Raw genomic sequence first — 24,974 nt, forward strand, 5'->3', positions numbered from 1 at the left:
TAATTTATGGTAATCATCATTCTTCATTATTTTCCGGGATTTTGGCCTTTCTTCAGTCTGATTTTACATGATATTTCGTGTTTCTTTTCTGTCCCTTTCAAATATTTTCTATCAATTGTTCAGGATCCGACAAATTAAAAGAGGGAACGGAATAACGTGATCATTTTCTGAATCATCTTCACTTACATCTTCTTGCTTAGTAACGTGCAGCCATTTACGCTATAAGGTAGTTGATGAAACAACACATATCTTTAAGGTTGTGTCTGATTTGATGTTTAATCAATGATGGCAAAATTCTAATCATTTTCATGAAAAATAATCTAAAGTTTTAGCATCAACTCTTTCATTTAGTCCAGTATATGTCGAATAACGTTACTGATAAATAACATTGCAAATCCTATTGACGATAACTTTACATACTGTCAAGTAACATTGCAAGTAATTTTTCATTTATCCTTTGATTAGATTCAGATTTAATGTGACTCATCTCACAAATTTCCTTCTCAAGTAAACAGAAAACAGCTACGTCAAAAAGCAAACTTTCAACTCCATATTCTATTATATTCTATTTTATTCTATTCTATTCTTATCACTCATCTGGAGCAATATAATGTCATATGGACCTTCGTTTTGATACCTGTATTAGTAGTCGTTGTAGCATTTATCCGGTCGAATATTCACACTCTCTGTCTCCCAGAGCTTGAATGATCAACATTTCAATATAATTCGTAAAATGTAGTTATAAGCGTGACTTATGGACTATTTTTTCTTCAGCGGAATTGTCAAATGAATGATTGGAACCTTTATGAGATTAGGCGGTTATTGTCCTCTATACAAATTCTAATTAAATGTGAATTATTTAATACTTTGCACATCGACACATTCTTCACTGATTTATTTATTTATTTTTCATTTTTGCGTGATGCATCGCAAGCTCTTTCTACTAGAAAATGTAATAACATTTAGTAAGATTTGCAAAATTTTACTTCATCCTTACAATCAACTTGGAGTACAACTCCTTTCGTCGCTGATCCAAGTGCGTTGGACGCTTTACAGATATATCGGCCACTATCTTGGCTGTTGACTGCTTGAAGTGCTATACCCTGGGATGTCTCTACCGTACGATTAACATCGAGTCTTCCCGACTCTTTGTACCATGTAATACTGGCAGGCGGGTATGCACTGATGTGACAAGGCAAAAGGACTGTGTTTCCCTCAGCAGTGTTAATATAAAAATCATCGTTACCACCTTGTATTACTGGCATTTCTTAAAAGAAAGAAGTATAATGCAACACAGTGAAGAACAATCAAAGATTAATTCATGTACTTTTTGTTTAAACAGTCTTGTGACTGTATGCAATTATCAAGCTGCACAATGCAATATCATCTTCAGCATGTTATCATACGTTGTGAAGAGTATATTCTGTTCTGAATTAATTTTAAAATCTATTTAGTTTGTTTCACAGGAAATACAGCAGAGAGAGAGAGAGAGAGAGAGTTAGGTAACTATTGTTAGGTTTAGTCAGGTAATTAGTTTTAACACAACATTTACTTTCACTCTTTTAAATGTTATATTTAGTGCACTATGTGAACAAATTGATTATCTGTGACTTAAATTCAACTTTTACTTTCATAATAATTATTCATGGCCAACAGCGATTTCTTCTCATGCAATGCACAGTGGTCTCGCAATAACCGTTTTGAAGATATCGAGTAATTTGTTTCAATTTGAGAGCCTGCTGTAAAACTAAGCTGATAAAACTTTCCACAAGAGAATACAGATTCGTCCATGAAACTTCATGACATATACAAACATAAGTAATGTTTCTCCTATGTAGACCGCTCCGGTGGCCTAGTGGTTAGAGCGTCCGCCTCGGATGCGGGAGGTCGTGGGTTCGATCCCCGGCCGAGTCATACCAGAGACTTAAAAAATGGTACTAACAGCTGCCTCGCTTGGCGTTCAGCATTAAGAGGTTAGTGTTAGGACTGGTCGGCCTGGTGTCAGGATAATGTGACTGGGTGGCACATCATGCTACATGTCTGCGGCATGATGCCCCAGTGCTAGACATCACTATAAACTGCCACATTGCAGACATCGTAGCGATATGACTGAAAAATTGTTAAAGCTACGTTAAAAATCAAAATCACATCACATCACATCTCCTATGTAGAGATATAATGTATATTCCATTTAAATAAATATCGAAATTCATTGCAACCGGTTTCTAACAAAGATAGGTCACTTGATATCAGTGCATTGTCGATATAAAATATTCTACAATGTTTTGTTTTTCAAAAGAAAAAATCAACGTCGTTGGATATGATTATATTACATTGGTCGCACTAGCCTTTCTTCTGTTCAAGTGTCCTTTTTAGAAGTGTTTTGTATGAGACTGGTACAATGATTGGCATAAAAGGTGAAATAAATCTTGAAACCCACATATCTCCCTTTCAAAATTTGAATTTTAACCACCTCCGGCATTAAATAAATATTTCGTTTAAAATTTTGTCAGTTTTCAAAGAAAGATGTTTTCCCACCCAATTCGTCATTTTACTTGAGGTGGAGAAAGATCCATCCTTATTAATTAAAAATGGGTGTAGGTTGGTGTTTGACCAAATGTATACAAATTAACGGAATAATTAGAAACAAACACCAAAACTTGATTCAGATTCTACAGAAGCAAGATATCAAACTTAAAATATAGCCTCTTTTATTGGTCTGCTGTTGGGGGGAGGGGTTTACAGGAACCCAGTTTAACAAAATAAAGGAAAAAAAAATATTTTAGACAGACTTAAAAATTGAACTTGTTTTCATCCGTAACCTTGAATAACTACAACTATCTGTATCCTCTTCTGAAAGTCGAGAACCGTTACATATGCATTCATGCGCTCGAATTATACCAAGTGTACTTGCTGATAAAATACCTTATGCGGCATGGTTTTAAGCTGTCATTGCATATCTGTTTTTAAACAATCCATTGTGACTAAAACTTGGTACTTATTTTAATAAAATACGTTAATTCCTGGTAATTTAAGTGGGTGTTTAGTATACGAACTCGGAACACCGCGTGATTTTTCTATAAAATTCATCTTGGAAATATTTAGCTTGAGAGATGCAGCGTAAAAAAGGGAAAATCGTTGGAAATTGATAATTCAGTAACACGGTACAGTGTACCTGTCAAAATAGAATCACATGAAAAGTGTCATTATACCTTTATGGAACTATTTACTTAGGTACACTAAAAGAAAGTTCTCTGGCGAGTTCAAGCTTGGAGAAAGAAACCGGGAATCATTCATATCAATCTAGTTACTCGTAACGGGTTCTTCTGATAGGCACATTGAATCTTTTATGTAAACATGGTACATGCGTGTTCAATAGCCGCTACTGTGGTGTTTAGAGGTGGTATTTTCAGTGGAAGTAAAGGCCCAAAAGTATTTTGAATGTAATTAACCACCACACATGTGTAAAATAATTAGTCTTCTTTGATTGTATGGATACATACGCAACCTGGAACAACAGTCCGATGTTGATAGTGTTAGCTGTAGAAAAGAAAGTATCAATGGTTAACAAAGAAGATAATCCCGTTTCCTTGCAAAAGCATTTTCTATTTGGATCGAATTATCGGTTCAGCCAAAAGAGAAGGATAAGTAATATTTACACAAGTTTTATTACTCAAAACCTAACTTGTTAGTTCGTGTAGGAATCCCGTCGAAACTCCAACAATAACCATGCCACTCCTATAAAGCCATTACAACCAATTGTTTGCACTGGACCTAAAAGTTGGCTGCGTGCAGTGGGCTAAATCGTAATATGAGAGTACTACCAATTTAATTTTTAGTTTATCTCGTACGCTTTCCAACTACAATCTAGCGTAGAATATATAATTGTTTTACATTTTTGGCACTTAAAATATTATTTTGCTCATGTGATACTTTATAGGGAACAAATCCGGTCCAAACACTCACATAATATCAGACGTACATATATCCTAACATTTCGGAAGCAGGCAACTACACGGAACAATCAAATATAACTAAACTGTTGCGACTCTTGTACATTTATCCAGACTAATTTATTTCTCATCATCATCATCATCATCATCTCTCTCTCTCTCTCCTTCCATCCATCCATCCATCCATCCATCTAGGTGAGAGAAAATCCGGTTTATATTTCAGAAACAGAACTAAATTATGAAAGACTATTAACAAGGTTATTTACCAGTAAAAAGTTAACTAGTACAAATTATTTGTCTATATTTTAATGTTTTATTCACCCACTCGATCTAATTTCAGCTCGCGGTAAAATTAAAAGTTACATAAATGAATCGAACTTACAGCGTTCGCTGCTTCCCCTTTCGATCCGGGTAGACCTGGGATTCCCATTTCTCCATTACGTCCGGGTTCACCTTTACTTCCTGGCTCACCTAGGTTTATGAAACAAAACAAATGTAATCTTCAGCAGACAAAGGACTTAAAAGAATAAAAGAAACGAAAGAAAGACAAAATACAAGAAAGAAAGAAATGTTAAGGTACTGTCATCAACCTCACAGCTTCAAATTTATCTAGGCTGTTCAAAGTTTCAAGTAACATTTGCTATTATAAACTGAAGTACTCAGAAGTAAGCCAGCGACCATCCGTTCCACTATAATAAGAACAGTACTAATTTTACGGTTTTGCAGTACTATGGATACAACAACTGTTCAGAGAAGCACGAATCACGGTTATAAGATCATGCTAACCTTTGGACCCAGAAGGTCCCTGTAGACCATCTAAACCACGTAAGCCATGTACTCCAGGGACTCCGGGTTCCCCCTTCTGGCCCTGTAATCCTTGTGCTCCTGTTATACCCATATCCCCCTGAAATAACAAAAGTATTTTACTTGAGCCAAAGCTGATGGCAAAAAAGAACGTTCATTGAATGTATACAAGCTTCAAGGCATATGATTAATAATAATTATTATCCTCAATGTGTCAATACAATCGATGCATTTATAGAAATATATACATATCTACACTGTATACTACTATATTTTAATCGAATCCTAAAATACGAAAAGAAGTTTAAAATTTAAAATTTAAATTTACTAGCATCTTGAAAAGGAAAATGTTTATCACATACAATTATATTTAAAATCCCTTGTATTGTTATTGTAATGTATATTTAATTTATATTGTGTGCTTTACCTTTGTCCTTGATAGAGGGTTGGGTTTCTGCCTATCTGGCTATTTTCATGATTTGCTCAATTGATTTTTGTCATGGTGCCAAGAATTAAATGAGACATTCATTTGTTTATTAAAATTCAAGGCTTAACCATGTTTACGAGTTTGATGAAATATTAATGAAAAACAACCAGCTATCAGACTATTCTATTGCGTAATGGGTCAGATAACAGTTTGTATATAAACAGACGTTATTTAAATAATTATTAATCCCAAAAATATTTCTTCACAGTCTATCGGGAACCTACGATCAGAGTTCGCAATTGTGTTCAGATATAATTTGAGAGGAATTATTTATTTAAATTATTCGTTGAATTACAACGTGCTCATTGACATTAGGTTTAACATATTACTCTGGGATTAGTATGAAGACATTAAGGACTATTCGTGCATCAGCACATTCAAAACTACTGCTACATAGGCAAATTAAAGGTTATTTAATTTATTCTGAAAATTCTGTACTTTGGACTTGTGATAGAACATTTAGGATCATTTGGGATTTAGTTCACAATACTGTAAGTGTCGTTTTGAACTCTAACTTTTGAATTCTGGGGAAATAAATATTAATAAACTTGATGGCTTCACTTCTTTGTGTTACTTTGTTTAAGACCATAGATTCGTAACAGATTGTTGTTCAAAACCTATTATGTTTTGTACCGTTCTCGTTGAGTGCTCCCTCAGTAACAGGCGAACTAATTATAATCTTTTAGACCGCTTTTACAGACATTTGTAACAGAGAAAATATCTCCATCACTCCTATTAGTAACCATACAAAAATGACCATATATTTCATTACATATCCCCACCTTCGCTCCGGAAGGCCCAGTGGGTCCCTGGTCACCTTTAGGGCCCTGACTTCCTGGTAGGCCATGGAGACCGTGATCTCCCTTTGGCCCTGGAGATCCTGGCGTACCATCGTTCCCATTAGGCCCACTTATACCACGATCTCCCCTTTCTCCTTTATCACCTCTGGTATGATAAAATAGTTGAAATGGTATTAGCTTTTTAATGGTATTAGCTGGTTAATGGAAACTGGAAAATAGCGGATCGTTAGTATTAGAGGAAAACTGGTATTAAAGAATTTAGACGTAACTGTTGTTAAATTGTTGGTCTGAGGTAAAAATCATAGCCTTTCGATTAAAATGACCGTAATTCTAGCACGTTGTTAAATTTAAGGACGATTTTGTTATGCGAAAAGTTAATTCCAAATCTGACGAAGAAATGAACTTTATTTCACTGAAAGTATTTGAATTAATTATGAAAAAGCCTTGAATGGCTAGAGCAGAAATGCAACTCCACAACAAGCTACAGCTGTAAAAAAATAAACTGACCGTACCTGGGTCCTTGTGGTCCGACGTCTCCTTTTGTTCCATTGTCACCTTTATCTCCAACATTTCCCTTGTCACCTTAAATTACAGAGTTAATTAATGTTGTGTCAGCATACATTCATACATGCAGTGGTCCATTTTAATAATTGCATGTTCTTGGTTTTGAACTTTACGTGAATGTCACTTGTAGGAAACTATTTTTGATTAAAAGTTAGATAACTAATCATATAACACCAAAATAATAGGATTCCTGTTTCCATTAGCAGTTAAAGGTTTCTTCCAAAAATGAAAATTTTTGAATATTTTTTAAAATTTTTATTTACATTCTTGGCAAGATCGTATTGCTGACTGTAGTCTGACTCTACATCCCCGTTAGTTTGTACCCCCCATTTAAAAAACGAGAACGTTTAATGTGACAAAAAGTGCACAGAACTAAGTCAACTGAATCATTGGTTTATAATTTCTAACCTGACTGTCACCAGAATGGACTAAAGCTGGCATCCCCTGCACCATTTCATGCTTAACGGAATTTCCATCCTAACACGGCGCCATATTGCGTACACTATAGGCTAGTTTATTTCCATCCGACAACATAATGACGTAGTTCATCCTGTTCTGCAACTGCTGAATAATTGCATAAATTACATAACGCTGAGAGTTTGGAATTATATCCCTCTGCATATATGAACAATTAAACCGCTTGTTAAATCCACATGAAAAGCAACTTTGTAGTTGTCAATAATTTCCTTTGCTTGATTCGACATTGTAAATATCGGAAGTAGACGACTTATGTATTTACATATATAGTGGTGATACACCCCTTTGTTGAAAATGGACTTGTCCAGAAACTAGAAATGGATCGGAGCATGTCCGTCTATTACGCTGAAAACTTCCGTTAAGCATGATACGCGCATAAGATGACGGTGTTAGGGCCACTCTACTAGAGTCAGGTTAGAAACTATAAATCAATGAATGAATTGACTAAGTTCTTTGCACTTTTTATCACATTAAAGGTTTCTATTATTTAAATCGGTGCCGGGGGGGTGGGGGTTACAAACAAACGGGTTTGTATTATCGACTATAAATAGTTATCATACATCAAGGATAAACAGAATGGATCATATTAACCAAATCCTTTTTTTTTTATATCTGCCGCAAAATTTGAGGATTTTCAAAATACAAGAATCCCATGTGAACTAACGTAAAACTTTTGAAAATCTTTTTCTACTAAAATAGCGAACGGTCAGATGTATCGCGTTTTAGGCGAATGGTGTAATCTCATTCTGAAACAAAAGGTTTCAGAAATTTGGCAAACCTCACACCTGGATTCAGGTAGTACACTATGTGTTCGTTTAGGTTTTCCTTTCCGTTTCTTATACAAAGTCGCTTTTAATATGTAGAGCAAATAGTTTACACTGACATTTACACAAACGGGTGACCATTTTAGCTTCCCCTAATAATTTGTTAAGGCGTGATCTTGGAATAAGCATATGAAAGAGAGAAAGATTTTAAAACTTAGTACTATTTCTTTACCATAATTCTTCTTTTTTCTGATACGCGTATTTTGATATATTACTAACAGCTTTTTGGATCCATAAGTACATATAGAAAATAAATAGTATAAGCGATGAAATAGTTTAAATGCAGGAGAAAAATAGGAAACAAAGTTATTAAGTTTCGTCTAAAAAAAATTTATATAAAAAATATCAGCAAAGATGTATGCATGGCCAGTCAATGCACATTCGCCAAAAAATAACTTAAAATTGTTTAATTCATAAGGCAGCAAGGGATATGAAATGACTATAAAAAACAATAAGTTTTTTACGCAAACTTACGTGCACTTATGGCAGTAAACCTGTAACCGAACCGTCAACCATCAAACTGTTAATAATCTGAGAGTATATCGATCATTCAAAGGTCGTGACACCAAAAGATTTACATATATTTATAAATTCGTGCAATAAATGATTGTGTTACATGAAAAAGAAATAAAAGGACACATCTTTCTCCCTTTTCAATCCTAAATAAACAATAAGCAGCCATCGATAATACTTCAGTTTTGAGAGAGACATCTGATTTGTTCAGATTTTGAAATATTTTGTTTTATATTCAATTACAAGATACATAGTACAGTTATCACTCAAACTTCAGATTTTTGGGAGATACTGATTTTTACCAAACTGTCTAGTATGATATATCCAAACTTTTCTGATTCATTCGTACGCGTGGCTTGTCACGAAACTTCATCATAGACAGAGACAGTCGTTCGTGTATAGGGGTTATTCATTCGTACGCGTACTTTGTCATACAAAATCATTATTAAGGGAGAGGTATTTGCGTTTTTGAGTTTATTCATTTGTGTACATAGTTTCATATACATGCCACTTTGTGACTGCGTGAGAGAGAGAGAGAGAGAGAGAGAAAATGTAAATCGGATGTTTGCAAGGGTTACTCATTTGTACGCATAATTTTTTGTCATAAAACCTCTGAGAGAGAGAGAGGGAGAGAGATTTGTTTATATATAAAATGTTAGTAATTCGTACGCATAGTTTGTCATAAACTTTGTGATTTAGAAAGAGTAGTTTGTATAATGGGGTTACCTTTAATGCAGACATGTGTCGCGTTGAGACAATAATCATTGAATATCTGTATCTGAAAATAAGAAGCATGTTTACAGTAGAAAAGAAAACAAACGTGAGAGATTTGTAATTACCCTCGTAGCATTCTTCTGAGGCAGAGTACATGATTACTATATAATACGGCACACACACACACACACACACACACACACACATGTAGCATGGTATAATGTATTCGAATTAGGGACCAACAAGTCAATGTACTGGGGCGGAAGCCACGCACTATTTGTATCATTCCGTATGTCAGTAACTAGAACAAATATCTTACTCTGATTTGTTTCAAAATAACACCATATTATATACATGATATTTTTATGAAAAAATATTAATAATCTTCAGATAAAGGAAAAGTAAATATTTTAGCTGAAAAGGAATGCACCCCCACCCCACCCAAAATTAAATGGTCTGTACTTTACAATAGATGAATCTACTGTGTGTGTATGTTCGTAGTTATAAAAGTTGCTATAGAAAAGCTCTAACTACAATGTGATGACCAAGCGTACGCTATATCTGATAATGCGATGAAACAGCGCTGATATTAGACAGCCTATTTTACAAAAATATGAAGTATCGAGTAGTAAGTAGATGGGGGACGACCGACCCACCAAAACGTGCTGACGACTTGGGGCGGGGGCCTTATCAAGGCTCCAGTTTGCAAAATGGGGGCTAAAAAATACTATTTTAGCCAAGTTATGTTGACTTATTAACTATCCAAAGGCCAAGCCGAGGTTTGTAAAAATATTTGGTTGTTGGGGGTGGGGACAACAAACAAATGTGATATATGCTGACCTCAACGGAAAATTACTATCACCTGTATACATCTCCCACTCTGGTCCACTCTGAGCTCAATGGAAAATTACTGGCACCGGATACTCTATGCATTTCTACTCCTCTGGTTCAACCCGCGCTCAGTGGAAAATTACTGGGCAGTACATTGCGCGATTATCAGTATACGCGGACTTGAAATTGTGTACAACAGGCGGTTACTATTGTACATGTCGTCTGTTAAGGCAATCGGCAAGACTTGAGATCTGTGCTGATATTTAAAACAAACCGTATGTGGACAGGTATCACAGTACAGACAGACATATCAGAATTAAAGACGTATTTATCAAGCGGAAAAACCATGCCTGCCGTATAATCGTAACAGGTTTGCCTGAGCGTGGGGAAACCGCATATTAACGGCGCAGTGCGTCATAGATATATGCGTGACTGTTACGATCAACTATCGCTGTCGGGGCTCCTTTACTACAGTATTTTCCGGAGTTCTGCAAAATCTCGTTTGCAATTGTTTTTACCATGATTGGAAATTTCATTTTCCCCCAACACTGCTACGTCATTTATTTTAGCTCCTTTGATAAGAGAGTTTTCCCATTGTGCTTTTTTATCCTTAATTCTGTTAGTCCGTTTCCACGTCTCGAAATAATAAAATGTTCTCTGACACAGTGTGCCACACAATTTAACAGGACCGTTTAAATGGTAAAATGTATAAACCACCGCGGACACTGGACGCCCGTTATTTTAGAATGGTTTATCTATTCCCGTAAACGTGCATGGTTTGGAGTTTTTGTCTACGCTGACGATGGTGTTATGTCGCCGTGATTTCTTAATAGGGTCGAGTTTATCATGAATAATCCAAGTTGGACCATCTTCGCTGACATTTTTTTAGAACAAATTTATTGTGAGGAGATATCGTTTGTTATCTGCATGATCATTATTAATCGTAGCTGCACGTTTGTAGTACATTGTAAAGCTGACAAAAATATCGTCAATGTTGAAAAACCATGAGACGCACCATCTTGCTTGACGGGACAAAGTTACGCTCCTGTGGGTATCCTCCTGTGCAACGAGCTCTTTTTTACTGAGAGATACGTATTTTACTTCTCTATGATACAATCCTTCATTAATTTGAGAACACTGCTAGATGCAAAAGTTTGTTCCTACTTACTATTAACTCGATTCAACTTTAAGAATTCTCTTCCTTAGAAGAATTATCTTAAGTCCACACAAATCAAACACAAATTACACTCATTTTCAAAATATCCCGACTATGCGTCACATATGTTAATGGCGAAATATAATTGGCTCAAAGGGTAATGTTTTAAATAACATCCATGCATCTGGTTAATGATGTTACTGTTTGATCCGATCATATTACATTGCACAGAAGCAAAACTTTGTCTAAGCAGGCAAACTTCGCGTAATTCGTTCGTTTCGGATCCTGTAACTTCAATATGTTGCAACTCATAAAATTCAATAATGGGTTGTTGAATAGAAAAACATATCAGGAGTAAAACAAACTATATATTACGGCTGTTTGCCTTCAAATACGGAAATAGCAGAAATAAATTGAGGGTCAAGTAGGGAACGAAGTTTTGGAAGTTACTTACCTTGTCTCTTTTATAATATGATATACAGGGTCATGGGGGTAATGTGAGGCAATTTTGCCCTCGGTATGATTTTTTCCCTTCAGATCATTGCTTCTTTATTCAACATCAAGCTCGCGTCGAGAACCTGTGCTACTCAAACGTCTAAAAATGAGACCTAGCTTTTGTGCGTATGTACCGAAGTGAAATTCGTGTATCCTGCTACAGTGTGCACTTTACGTGAATATTTATATCAAACTGCCTGGACATAAAACTAACAGAATTCAGAGTCGATCATGTGCTAAATTGTTTCTTTGCATGCATATCACACTTCAAAATACCCGTTTGCACAGGAATATATTTCTTTTCTCAGTTGTTTGAGTTGTCTGCCCTTCTACAATACGCAGTGGTGTGTTGATTGATTCATGTCAGTTTTGTGCTAACCGACTGTGATGAAATGCTACACAAGCAATCGCGGACACTTTTCCTGATTCTTGAAACTGGATACTCAAAACGAATATTTATTAAACATATCTAATATTTGTTTAGGATTCATGAAAATCTGTATCCATATTAGTAATTCTTTATTATTTCCTACTTTCCATCATTTGAATTTTGTTATGTAAAATTATAAAATAATGTTCCTTGTTGTCCGCACCTGATTCATAAGGGTACACACATAGCGATGTTCTGAAAGTTTATGTTTATTCAGATTGTAGCATAATATATATATATATATATATATATATATATATATATATATATATATATATATATATATATATATATATATATATATATTTGCAATGAAAAAGTAATATTAATTGTATTGAAATCTAATTTCTATCTATCTATCTATCTATCTATCGCAAGGTATCTTTGCTGACTTTGTAAATAGTTCCCAAAGTTAGCCTGTTAAGTGATAGAGGTCACACAAGGTCAATGTGTTTGTCGAATGGTGCCGTAAAATGGAGAGACAGTCTGATAAGGACAGAGACTGGCTGGTGCGTGTTCTTTAGGCAGTGATATTGTTATAGGCTTCAGATGTAAGGTTAATGACCTTGTGATCTTGGAAAAGATTGTAAGATGTCACTGTCAGGAACAGTTATAGGGAGGATATAAAAATCTGAGAAAATCTAGAAGTAAAGTTAGTACAACAGAGTCCATTGTAAGATCTAGACCGGGTTGCATGTTACACAAGTTGGTGGCAGCGGTGGGATTATTTTTTTGTAAAGTAGCTGCAAACCTTGGAAAATCTTAAGAATAAATGAAAATGGCGCAATCACAGACAGTCTCGTTAATGATGGATGCACAAGAAAGAATTAATCATGAAATTCGGCAACTGGAACGTGAAATAGAAGAAAGTACACGTAGGTGTATCGGAATTGAACATCAAATAACGCCATCGAGACCCAGGGAAAGAAATCAAGCACACCAAAGAAGATTAGAATTTTCGGAACAAAATAAACTGAAACGACCACTTGTAACGCCACAAACGTTCGACGGTACCACACCACTGATGGACTTTCAAGCACATTTTAGTACGTGTGCCCGGATAAACAAATGGACTCAAGAAAAGAATGCGCTTTATCTAGCAGTGAGTCTCAAGGGCCATGCTCAACAGCTACTGGGATCTGGAACTCCAGATTATGGCAGGCTCATGGATTCGCTAGAAAGAAGGTTCGCGCCCAAAAAAGCAAACGAAAATTTACAGAGTACAACTAAAAAGCCGCCTTAGAAGGAAACATGAAACGCTCCCATAATTGGGACAAGCGATACGCCGACTCGCTTCCCAAGCATATCCAATGGCGCCAGAAGAATTACTCGAAACACTGTCGAAGGAGCAATTTATAAATTCTTTAACTAACAGCGAACTTAGGTTAAGAATACAACAGGCACGCCCTAAAACCCTTGATGAAACAATTCAGATTGGAGTAGAACTCGAAGCCTTTAATAGAGCCGAACTTCAGCGAAAGGATTTGGGAAGATATGCACGAACCGTGACAATGTCAGATGCAGGGTTAAGTGATATCCAGGAACTTAAGAAGGAAGCTGCGGAACTCAAGACATTACTAAAGGACTTGAAGGCAAAATCAGCAGGGAAAGACTGAACGAAGTCAAGATCTTGTTACAAATGCGGAAAACTAGGACATTTCAAAAGAGACTGTCCAAAAAGTAAGCCCAAACTGTCGGAAAAGTAGGATGGGCCCACCCCATGGGCCAGGGGTGGGACCGTGATTCCAGGCCTAGGAATATAGCTGGACAGGCAACGATGAAATATGCTGGGATGTACCTTCCGGGATATGTACACGGAATGTGTATCAACTTCTTAATAGACACAGGTGCTACGGTTACCATGATAGAAAAGGGTGTCTATGAGAGGATGGCGCCGGAATATCGACCTCGGTTACACGAGGTTACTGGGAATGTTTTGTGTGCAGATGGGAAACCGCTAGAAGTAGTCGGAAAAGGAAAGTTTACCTTGTCGTTCAGAGGGAAACGTCACGAGCATTGCGTTATCGTTGCAACGATGGGCTTGACAGCAGAAGGAGTGTTAGGATTGGTTTTCCTAGAAAAATTAGGAAGCAAAATTGATTTTGTAAATCACAGTTTAACTATTGGGGACGCCATTTTATCATACGATGTGATCAAATCAATTTCGATGGAGTGCGCTATAGTTGTGTCATCAGAGACAATATCGATCCCTGCAAGGCACGAAATGAACATTCCTTGCAAATTACAAACAGAAGGGGATAACCACGCATTCGGTTCGATCGGAGTTGTGGAACCAGAGGGACGATTTGTTGAAAATAAGCAACTTCTAGTAGGAAAAGTACTTATTAGGGCTAAATCCGACGATGTCATTCCTCTAAGGGTCATGATGGATCTTTATGTACCGGTGGATGACGATGATGTTGGTGATGTTTCTGGAGAATTATTGGCTCAAGTGGAAACCTTCCAAATGCCTAAACGCCTGAAAAAGTTATCTCAAGAAACGAAAAGGGTCTTACATTGGCCCAATGCAAGAAAGTTGACCAAATTATATGTACGTTCTCAGGTTTATTTGCTAAAGCAAAAGATGATCTGGGCAAAACCAATCAAATACGTCACAAGATAAATACAGGGGACGTAAGACCAGTAAAACAACCGCATAGTAGAATTCCGATTCATTCAAGAGATGAAACTGAAGACCATGTTGAGAGTATGTTAACTCAAGGCATAGAGCCATCATTAAGCCCCTGGGCTTCGCCCATAGTGCTGGTGCGTAAGAAGGATGGAACGATTCGTTTTTGTGTCGACTATAGAGTAGTTGATCAACTGACTGTGAAGGACGCGTATCCTTTACCACGTAGGTGTATCATGGTTTTATACCCTTGATGTAATGAGTGGATATTGGCAAGTAGAAATGGAAGAGCAAGATAAACCCAAAACAGCTTTTATAACACCAAATGGCTTATATCAGTTTCGTGAAATGCCTTTTGGATTATGTAATTCAGGTTCCACTTTCGAAAGGTTGATGGAGACTATTTTAGCAGGTTTACAATGGAAAACGTGTGTGATATATCTGGATGATATAATTATTTTCGGCAAAACATTCGTTCAGGAGCTAAGAGCTAAGCCGTCTACAGGAAGTTTTCACTCGACTGCAACAGTCGGGCCTTAAACTTAAACCCTCCATGTGTCACTTGTTTGCACACGAAGTGGCATTCTTAGGGCATATCGTGTCTGAAGAAGGAATTAAAACCGACCCTGAAAAAATCGAGGCGGTGAAATCTTGGACTACTCCAACGAATGGGAAGGAGCTTTGCAGCTTCCTTGGGCTTTGTTCCTAATATAGGAGATTCATAAAAGACCTTTCGTCAATCGCTAGTTGTTTACATAAACTGAGCAGAGTCAGGAAGTGCGTATAAATGGACTAAGGAGTGCGGAGAAGCGTTTGAAATGCTAAAAGCTAAGTTAACAACAGCACCGATACTCTCATACACTGACATGTCAAAACAATTCATTTTGGATACTGATGCTAGCGAAAATGGAATCGGTGCAGTAATTTCCCAGGTTCACGAAGGTCGCGAAAATGTCGTAGCTTATGGAAGTAGGACACTGTCAAAATCAGAGCGATCCTATTGTGTGACACGGAAAGAACTGCTTGCTGTAGTGTACTTTGTGAAACATTTCAAGTAATACTTGTATGGGAAACGATTTCTCATTCGAACTGATCATAGTGAATTGCGTTGGCTCATGGCGTTAAAGGATTCAGAAGGTCAACTGGCTAGATGGCTTGAGATGCTGGCTCAGCATGACTTTGAAATTCGATACCGACCAGGCTTGCGTCATGGAAATGCGGATGCATTATCAAGAAAGCCATGCCGGCAATGCGGGAGACAAAAACAATTTGCAAACATTGGAAACGACGACGAGAAAAACGCACTACAAACAGTTCCTGTAAGTACGTTATGTTCCAGAACTCATAATAACGGTACGTATACATCGGCAGATATGGCATCAAAGCTGCTGGAATCTCAGCACGCCGACAATGACCTATCCATAGTTAGACAGTGGGTGACTGGTGGAGTAAGGCCATGCTGAAATGAAGTATCAGGCCAAACCAATGAAGTTAAAAGTGTATGGGCTCAATGGGACCAACTTGAGTTTCACAATGGATTATTGTGCCGGAGATACCAAACGTGTCATGGTAAAGCGGGACGTCATCAAGCTATTGTGCCCTACCAGCTCAGGAAAAGTGTATTAAAATTTTCTCATGATAGTAAAACTGGAGGTCACCTATGGATTTCAAAAACCCTTAATAAAATCAGGCAAGGATATTATTAGGTTGGACTACAACATGATGTTAGGGACTGTTGTAGTACATGTGAAGTATGTGCAAGAAAAAAGTCCCCAGGCAAGAAGAGAAGAGCCCCGATGAAACTCTGCAAGTCAGGAAGTCCAATTGATAGAATAGCATTGGATAGTATGGGACCGTTGCCAGAAACCACACTTGGGAATAAATATATTCTTGTAATTGGAGACTATTTTACTAAATGGACAGAGGCATCTGCACTGCATAATCAGGATGCCATAGCCATAGCCAGTGTACTTGTTGTTAAGTTTAATTATAGTGGCGTGCGCACAATTGTGCATGTACCACGTTTTTCTGACTACACCGCAGCCTGCTAGTTGTTCCTGGGGAAGGGAATGGTGCTTCCTCCCCCAGGTTTTTATGGATTCAAGGAACCCTGATAGTTTGGCCTCAATCTGTGGGTCCATAAAGGTCCCTTACAGTTGAATGGTTGGCTGTCATTAGTGGGAAGGAGAGCTCGGGAACGGTCTTGCTTGCTTTACATCGCTGGTTTCTTGTTGCATTTGCCTGGTGTTTCTTGCGATTTTCTATTCGATTTTTTTTTCTTCTTCTTCAAAATGTTCTAAAAAAGGGGGGGGGGGAATGTTCTATACTGTTTATAGAGGTTCTTAGAAGAAATCATGTATGAAGAGAGATTTTCAAGGTTATTACGGTATTACTAGTCGAGGTGTTTAGGGTGCGCTTCCTACGTTATGTTATTTATAAGTTTTTAGATATTGCCTCTTTAAGTTATTTATTTATTAATGTTTTTAGAGATTGAATGTTATTTATACTTTATTTAGCAAGAGACCGGAGTCCTTGCCCATTACACGGTTCGTTAAGGACGTCTAGGACCGGAGTCCAAGCTGATTACTCGGTTCGTTAAGGACATCTAGGACATCCGATTTTGCGGTTTCCTTATTTTTTTTAGGTACTTCGTAAGTGAATCATTTATTAATACGTTTATAAAATTGAATGATATGTTATAGGTTTTTATGTGCTGGCTTCTAAATTTATTTAGCCAGTTACTGGGTCTTTTGGTTTTGTGGGGATAGTAATTATATTTTGTTCTTAAGTCCTGCTGAGCTATGAATTTATTTATATTTTTATATGCTGATTCTTTATTTTTTATTAGAGTCCATAAGTAACTCTGGGTATGTGTGTGGTGATCCAATCTCTTTTTGGTTTTTGATAAATATTTTCCGAGCGGGTTGATATTTTGGGCATATATTGAATACGTGGTGTATATCTTCGGTGGTGTGGCAGTTAAAGCAGTTAATTGTTGCTGGTTTGGATCCTAGAAACCTTCCAAAACTGCTTGCTAGTTTAGTTTTTCCAGTTATTATCCTGTTTATGGTTTTCTGTTCTAAATAGGTACCCTTAGGTAGCTGTATGTTCCTATCTACGGTTTTTTGGGTTTCATGGTACTTTTTACCTTTTGTGGAGGAGTTCCAAAAATCTTGCCATTTTTTGTCTATATATGTTTGTGCGAAGCTTAGTACTTCTGTAGAGCTATAGTTAAGCTTGATAGAGTTTTGATCTCCTAGTTTGGTTTGTGCAACTTTGCTGTTTCGTTGCCAGAGATTCCAATGTGCGACGGTATCCACATGAGCTCGACTAATTGATGTGCTGTGGTGATATCGTCGATTAAATGGCATGCTCTGTCGAGGAATTGTTCCCTAGAGTGTGTATTGCGATTTTGGATCGATTTGATAACGCTTAGGGAATCGCTTATAATGACTGCTTTAGGTATTTGGTTGTCTTTGATCCATTGTAGTGATTCAAGTATACCCCAGAATTCAGTGGTGTAAATGGAGCAATAGTCAGGTAATCTGGATCCCGTTTGTATATTGAATTCAGGGATGACTATTGCTGCTGCTGTTCTTGGTGGGTTGTTTGTTTTTGATCCATCGGTATATATTTTAACATAGTCCGGGTATTTTTGGTTGATTTCGTTTACCAGTACAGGTTTTAGTAAGGTTTCTTGTCCTTCTTCTTTATTGCCTAATTTGGTACCTTTAATGTTAATCCTTGGTGGTGTTTGTAACCATGGTGATTTGTTCTGGTCTGTATTGTTTGTTACCTGTCTTTTTAGTAGAGGTATCTTTTCTCTTAGTTCAAGGATTACTTTGCCACTTGGTGTGGTGGGTATGATTTTGGGTTTGAAGACAACTTTACACTTATTTATAGCTATTTTGGTGGGATGGTTGTCTGGGTGGGTATCTAATCGAAAGGAGTATCGGAGAAGCAGTTCTTGCCTACGTAATTTTAAGGGTAGTTCTCCTGTTAGTGTTTGTAGTTCTTCTAATGATGTTGAGGGGAGTGTTCCTGTGCATAATAGTAAGGCTTTTCTCTGGATAGTGTCAAGTTTTTGTAGTACAGGTTGCTTAGCCGAGTTATATGCTTGGCAACCGTAATCCAGTTTTGATCTAATTAGGGTTTTATATATCGTGAGGAGGGTTTCCTGGTTGGATCCCCAGTCTGTCCCTGTGATGTTCCTGAGTAAATTGAGATCTTTGTTACAATTCTGGATGAGTTCTTCAATGTGCTGTTTCCATGTGAGGTGGTTGTCAAAGAACATTCCTAGGAATTTTACTACGTATTTGATTAATTGATTTTGTATATAGAAGTTTGGATAGACTAGGTTGTTATTTCGTCTGGGGGTGAATATGATTGCCACAGTTTTTTCATGAGATATTTTGAAACCCCATTTGTCCGCCCATCTCCCTATGTTGTCTAGGCTCTGGTGGATTTCTTTAACTACTGTGTTATTGGCAGGATTTCCATTCCTCCATATGCCACTATCATCTGCAAATTGTGACAAGTGTATTTGTGTGGAGGCTCCATTGAGGTCAAGGTCGTTTACCATTGGGTTAAATAGAAGGGGATTTATTACACTGCCTTGCGGTGTTCCATTTTCAAGTGAAAATTCTTCGAATGGGTGTTGCCTATTCTTGTGGTAATTTTCCGGCCTGTGAGGAAATCGCCAATCCAGTTGAACAAGCGTCCATTTATTCCAATTGGTTTAATTTGGCCATTAGTCCATTGGTCCATACTAGGTCGATATGAATTTATGTTGTTGGGATCTTTACCTAGCTTGGGGATTGGTATTACTATGGCCTGTTTCCATTTGGTGGGTAGTTGGCCTTTATCCTATATCCTATTAAAAAGTTTGATATTGGCTATTGTTATATTGATAGGTAGTTTTTCGTAGATAATGTAACCTAACTGATCCTTACCATGGGATGTTTCGTTTTTGGATCGTAGGGCTATCTCCCATTGATGTACTGTGATGTCGCTATTTAGGTGAGATTCTTTTGTTCCTTGGTCTTGAAACATTTGAGGTTGGGTTTCCTCCATTAGTGTTTTGTGTTCTTGAAAGTTTCAGGTGTGATTATTGTTGCTACTCATGTTCGAAAAATGCTTCGCTAGGCGGTCTGCCTTATCTTTATTTGTTATGGCATTTTTAATTTTTGGGGCTGAGGTAGTTACTTTCCCTTTCATGGCTTTTATCTTGTCCCATATTTGTTCTGAGTTTGATTTTAGTCTCAGTTTAGAGCAAAAGGTTTGCCATAGATTACTTTTAGCAGTTTTTATAGTTTGTTTTAGTGCTTTTTCTTTATCTTTATATTGCTGGAAGTGGATAGAAATTTTGGTGCGTTTATATTTATTTAAGGCCCTTTTTTGTCTTTATGTCCTATAGTGCACTGTTTAGTCCACCATGGTACAGGGTTTTTATTTTGGATATTAGTTGTCTTTGGGATGCATCAGTTAGCTGCCTCTATAATTGTGTCTGTTATGTTATCATAATACATGTCAATACTTGGGCTTTCTAAGCTATCTGGATTTACTTTAGCTAGTAATAATTGTAATTGGTCCCAGTCTGCCTGTTGGTACCTCCATTTAGGTGGGATTTCGTTTGGAATGTGTTGAGTTTTTGTTTGAATATTGATTGTGATGGGGAAATGGTCACTTCCTAACGTATCTTCTTGATCCACCCATCAATTTGTGATTTGAGCCAGTTTTGGTGTAGTGATGGTTAGGTCTATGGCTGAGAGAGTGCCATCCTCAGGGTTTAATCTAGTGTTCGACCCGTCATTTAAGATGACCAGATTGTTCTCAGTTATCCATTTTTCAACCATTTTCCCTATTTGATCTTTCTTTTTACCTCCCCATAAATCACTGTGTGCATTGAAGTCGCCACAGATAATTAGATTGTTGTTGTTATTAGTGATTGCCTTTAGTGAGATTAGGTTGGTAGGGCAGATGGTACCCTCTGGGTCGTATGCATTTATTATTTGAATGTTTGTGGTTCCTATATTTATCATTACTGACATTATTTCGATGTTATTATTGATGTTTAGGTTAGGGGATACTTCTATCATTTCATAGTATATTAGTGTATCTATCAAAAAAATTGCTAGTCCACCCCCTTTCTGTCCCATGGTCTGTTTTTAAAGATTCCCTGGGTATAGCCTTGTAGTTTGGGCAGGCATTTGTGTTCTTGTATTATGAGGGTTTCCTGTAGGCAGATTATGTTTGGCTTTACAGCCGTATTATTCAGTTTGTTCTGCAGTTCTGATAGGTTTTTAAAGATTCCTCTGCAGTTCCATTGCCAGATGGTGATTTTATTATTATTTGTACTATCCATTTTTGACGTTGTCTTTATCTGTTAGTCTTGTGGTCCAATCAGCTAGTATGGTGAAAATGGTTTTGAAGGTTCTCATTATGCTACTGAGATCTTGTATTAGGGTTCCTGTTGTTAGGTTAATTACTTCCTGTATTAATTCTGTGTTGGGGTGTGTGTTAGGTTTGGGTATGTTTGGGGTGACAGTTTTGTTTGTATCTAGAGTGTTATCAGGGTGGTTTTGGTTTGTTACAATGTGGGTTGTAATTTTTGGTTCTTTTGTTTCCTGATTCCAGGGTATGTTTTGTGGTGCAATGTTTTCCCTTCTGATTCTGCGTGGAGAGTTTTGGTGCACATTGATTGTTTCAGAGGTAGATTTTGGTGTGTTGGTTTTTTTTTACAGATAATGTTTGTGGCGGAATGGTAGGTGAGGTGTTTTTCGTTCATTAAGTCCACTATTTGTTTCTCTTTTATTGCAAATCTGCATTCTGCCGATCTAGGATAATGGTTTTCTTTACAGTTAGCATATTTTTGTTTTGTTGTGTGGCATTCTCCTTTGTGTGTACCTCCGCAGTACTTACATCTTGGTTTGAATCTACATCTGAGGGCATAGTGTCCCCAGTGCAGGCATTTGGTGCAAAATCTTGGCCTATTTATGTAGTTTTCCAGCTTATGGTACACTCCTGACTGTCCTAGTTTTATTATTGAGGATATTGGCTCGGTAGCCTCTATAACTGCTTTGTTTGTTCCTTGTCCCTTGTGATTTTTAAGACGATAGATTTTGGTGGTCTCTGTTCCATTTGCTGTGAGTTTATTAAGTAGGAGTTCATTGCTTATGTCCTTGTTGTATCCGTTTAGTGCTATTACATTTTTTAAAGATAGTGGTTTTAGCGGGTTCAGCCAGATTAGTTGTGGTTTCACTGTGTTTGGAGTTCGGAGTGACTCGTGTTTTCCTCTGAGTGCTATGGTGTCTCTCTACTTTGATCTTTATTGGGGCTATAGTTTCAATTTGGATGAATTTTTCCACCTGTCGAATTGAGCTGCATTGGACAATCAGGTAGTTTCGCTTTGGTCTTATCGCTAGTGTACTTGTTCAAGAGATAATCTGCAGATTTGGCATGACCCGTCAAATTCATTCGGATAAAGGGACATGATTCGAATCTGAAATTTTCCAAGAAATGTGCAGATTACTGGGTATCAAAAAGACAAGGACAACTGCTTACCACCTACAGAACTATGGAATGGTTGAAAGGTTCAACAGAACGCTCGCTCTGATGCTTTCTGCATATGTAAATGAACATCAGGATAACTGGGATGAACACTTGCCGTATTTAACAATGGCGTATCGCTCAGCTGTCTAAGAGTCTACAAATTTCACTCCAAATTTCTTGATGCTTGGTTCTACTCGACATTCAATTCGGACGGCCACCAGATACATATTCTCGAAATACCTGGGTTGAAAACCTTTCGAAAACAATGCGTTTAGCTCATCAATTTGCAAGGAACCACCTTAACCAAAGTATGTTACGCCAGAAGAGATTCTACGACAGTCGATTGAAATGGGAACAGTTCAAACCAGGTCATTTGGTTTGGGTTTACACTCCACAAAGGAAAACAAGACTTTCAAGTAAATTGCAGTTTTGGTGGAAGGGACCATTTCAAGTTGTTAAAAAAACTCAGTGATGTGACATACCGCGTAAAGTGTGGATATAGGGGCAAATCGCAAGTGATTCACGTGGACATGATTAAATCCTGTAAAGTCCGAGAAAACAACGTTAATGGGGATATGCATCAAAGTGATGATGATATCGATGAGCATGACAATGCTGGCTACACTAATCTCGATGATACATCCAGAAATAAGGATCTACCTTGGCCGTACCCTATGGAAAGTACCGCATCGGAACACCCGTTACCAACGACCCAGAGTGGACGCCAAAGGCGACGCCCGAACTGGTGGAAAGAATATACGTTTTAGATAGAAACTTTAATTCCAAAATTCGTATGAGTTACTATAACCTTCAGTTGTGGAAATTTAAAAAGTAAAAAGTGCTGAAAGTGAATACCATTAAGTTAAAATAGGACTTATTTGAAATATTCGGCTGGATATACGGTGTGTGACTATACATTTAGAACTCCTGAATTAACAACAGACATTGCTTACGCTAACCAAAAAGAACTTTAATCGCAACGATTTTTCTTTTATAATATCTAGTCTTATTGAATATTTTTTTGAAACTTTAAAAGAAAAATCTAAATATATTGCAGTTTTAGTCTGATGACACACTGAATCGGAGGCATGGGTAATTTGTAGCAAGGTATCTTTGCTGACTTTGTAAATAGTTCCCAAAGCTAGCCTGTTAAGTGATAGAGGTCACACAAGGTCAGTGTGTTTGTCGAATGGTGCCGTAAAATGGAGAGACGATCTGATAAGGACAGAGAATGGCTGGTGCGTGTTCTTTAGGCAGTGATACTGTTATAGGCTTCAGATGTAAGGTTAATGACCTTGTGATCTTGGAAAAGATTGTAAGATGTCACTGTCAGGAACAGTTATAGGGAGGATATAAAAATCTGAGAAAATCTAGAAGTTAAGTTAGTATAACAGAGTCCATTGTAAGATCTAGACCGGGTTGCATGCTACATATCTATCTATCTATCTATCTAGGTATGCGAAGTCACAATACCTGCTGTTTCTTTATGGTATCAAAGTCGATTGGTGTTAGAGCCTGTCGTCTGATACGTCTGCCCTGGTTCTCTTTCGACTCCCAGATCTTTGAATGGTCTTGATCATCACCATCAATATTGGCATTCTGGTAGAATTCAAAGTTTCATATGTATTTATTTACATTATTGCTTAACGATTATATTCATCTTTTATAATATGCCAGTTTTCCATGCAAGTCGGAATACATTATTTGATGCAAGGTAAATTTATTATTATATATGCTATTAAATATGAATAGACCTCATATTTCAGATAACGTACCTTGTGAGAAAATCACAATTAATTATCATTGACCTTTTTACAATCTTTGCATATATTAACACGTTTTAAAAGTCTGTTTTTGTTTTCAATTCCGCATCAACATCTAATACAAAACAAGCATTCGGCATACTAGTTGCATTTCTCCTCCTATCGCACCATATATAACGAAGTAAAATCGTATGCAAGCATTACCTTTCCAAGCAACATTTAAAGATCCGCTATGATTACGCATTTGGTTAGAAAGAAAGAAGCATTAAAGGAAATAAGTGAGGGTGATGTGGGCAGGAGAAGTATGTCAGGTAAAGGACCAGTATTTTTGTATTTGCAGAGAAGTTATGGGAGTTTGATTTATTAACATCACTTATTGCTTTCAATAGGGGAGAAAGTGACCTACTTTGATTTCCTAGTGATGATAGATACATTTGTTAAAACTCTGTTATATGCTAAGGCTAGACAGATTATTACAATCTCAAGCTGCCTCCATTACTAATTTGATCAACATATATGTATAACCAATTGATGAAAATATTGTAAAATAATGCATCACGATTACAGTTATTGCTAAAAATGGAATCTCATAAAACTTTTAAATTTCTGAATGCAATCTAGTGTTACGATACTAGGTCTTATCTATGTAACAAAAACAAGAGAAGCCAACAAGTATAGTAAAATCATCAAATTATTTAGTTCTCCACAAAGTGAAATCGGCCTGGTGTCAGGATAATGTGACTGGGTGGGACATCATGCTACATGTCTGCGGCATGATGCCCCAGTGCTAGACATCACTATAAACTGCCACATTGCAGACATCGTAGCGATATGACTGAAAAATTGTTAAAGCTACGTTAAAAATCAAAATCACATCACATCACATCACAAAGTGAAAAATTAAGAGACACCTACAATGTCGTGAATTAAATCCAAAATGATTCTAAATGTTTCATCACAAGTCCAACAGTACAGAATGTTCC

The 24,974-nt window shown here is 37.1% G+C and overlaps 1 protein-coding gene across 1 annotated transcript in view; it reads right to left on the minus strand.

Moving 5' to 3' along the window:
* LOC149794068 (uncharacterized) overlaps positions 1-24,974 on the minus strand; it is a 55,523-nt gene that overhangs the window by 19,666 nt on the left and 10,883 nt on the right. Inside the window, exons 2-9 of the mRNA XM_089968013.1 lie at positions 23,702-23,827; positions 9,149-9,200; positions 6,557-6,626; positions 6,027-6,189; positions 4,740-4,857; positions 4,336-4,424; positions 3,504-3,540; positions 998-1,267 (exon numbers count right to left, since the gene is read on the minus strand). Of these exons, the coding sequence (XP_089824139.1) occupies positions 998-1,267; positions 3,504-3,540; positions 4,336-4,424; positions 4,740-4,857; positions 6,027-6,189; positions 6,557-6,626; positions 9,149-9,200; positions 23,702-23,827 (925 nt within the window). The remainder of the gene's footprint in view (positions 1-997; positions 1,268-3,503; positions 3,541-4,335; positions 4,425-4,739; positions 4,858-6,026; positions 6,190-6,556; positions 6,627-9,148; positions 9,201-23,701; positions 23,828-24,974) is intronic.

The sequence above is a fragment of the Sinohyriopsis cumingii genome, chromosome 8 (assembly GCF_028554795.1).
Source record: "Sinohyriopsis cumingii isolate HCF-2022 chromosome 8, ASM2855479v2, whole genome shotgun sequence".
In the NCBI taxonomy this organism is placed as follows: Eukaryota; Metazoa; Mollusca; class Bivalvia; order Unionida; family Unionidae; genus Sinohyriopsis; species Sinohyriopsis cumingii.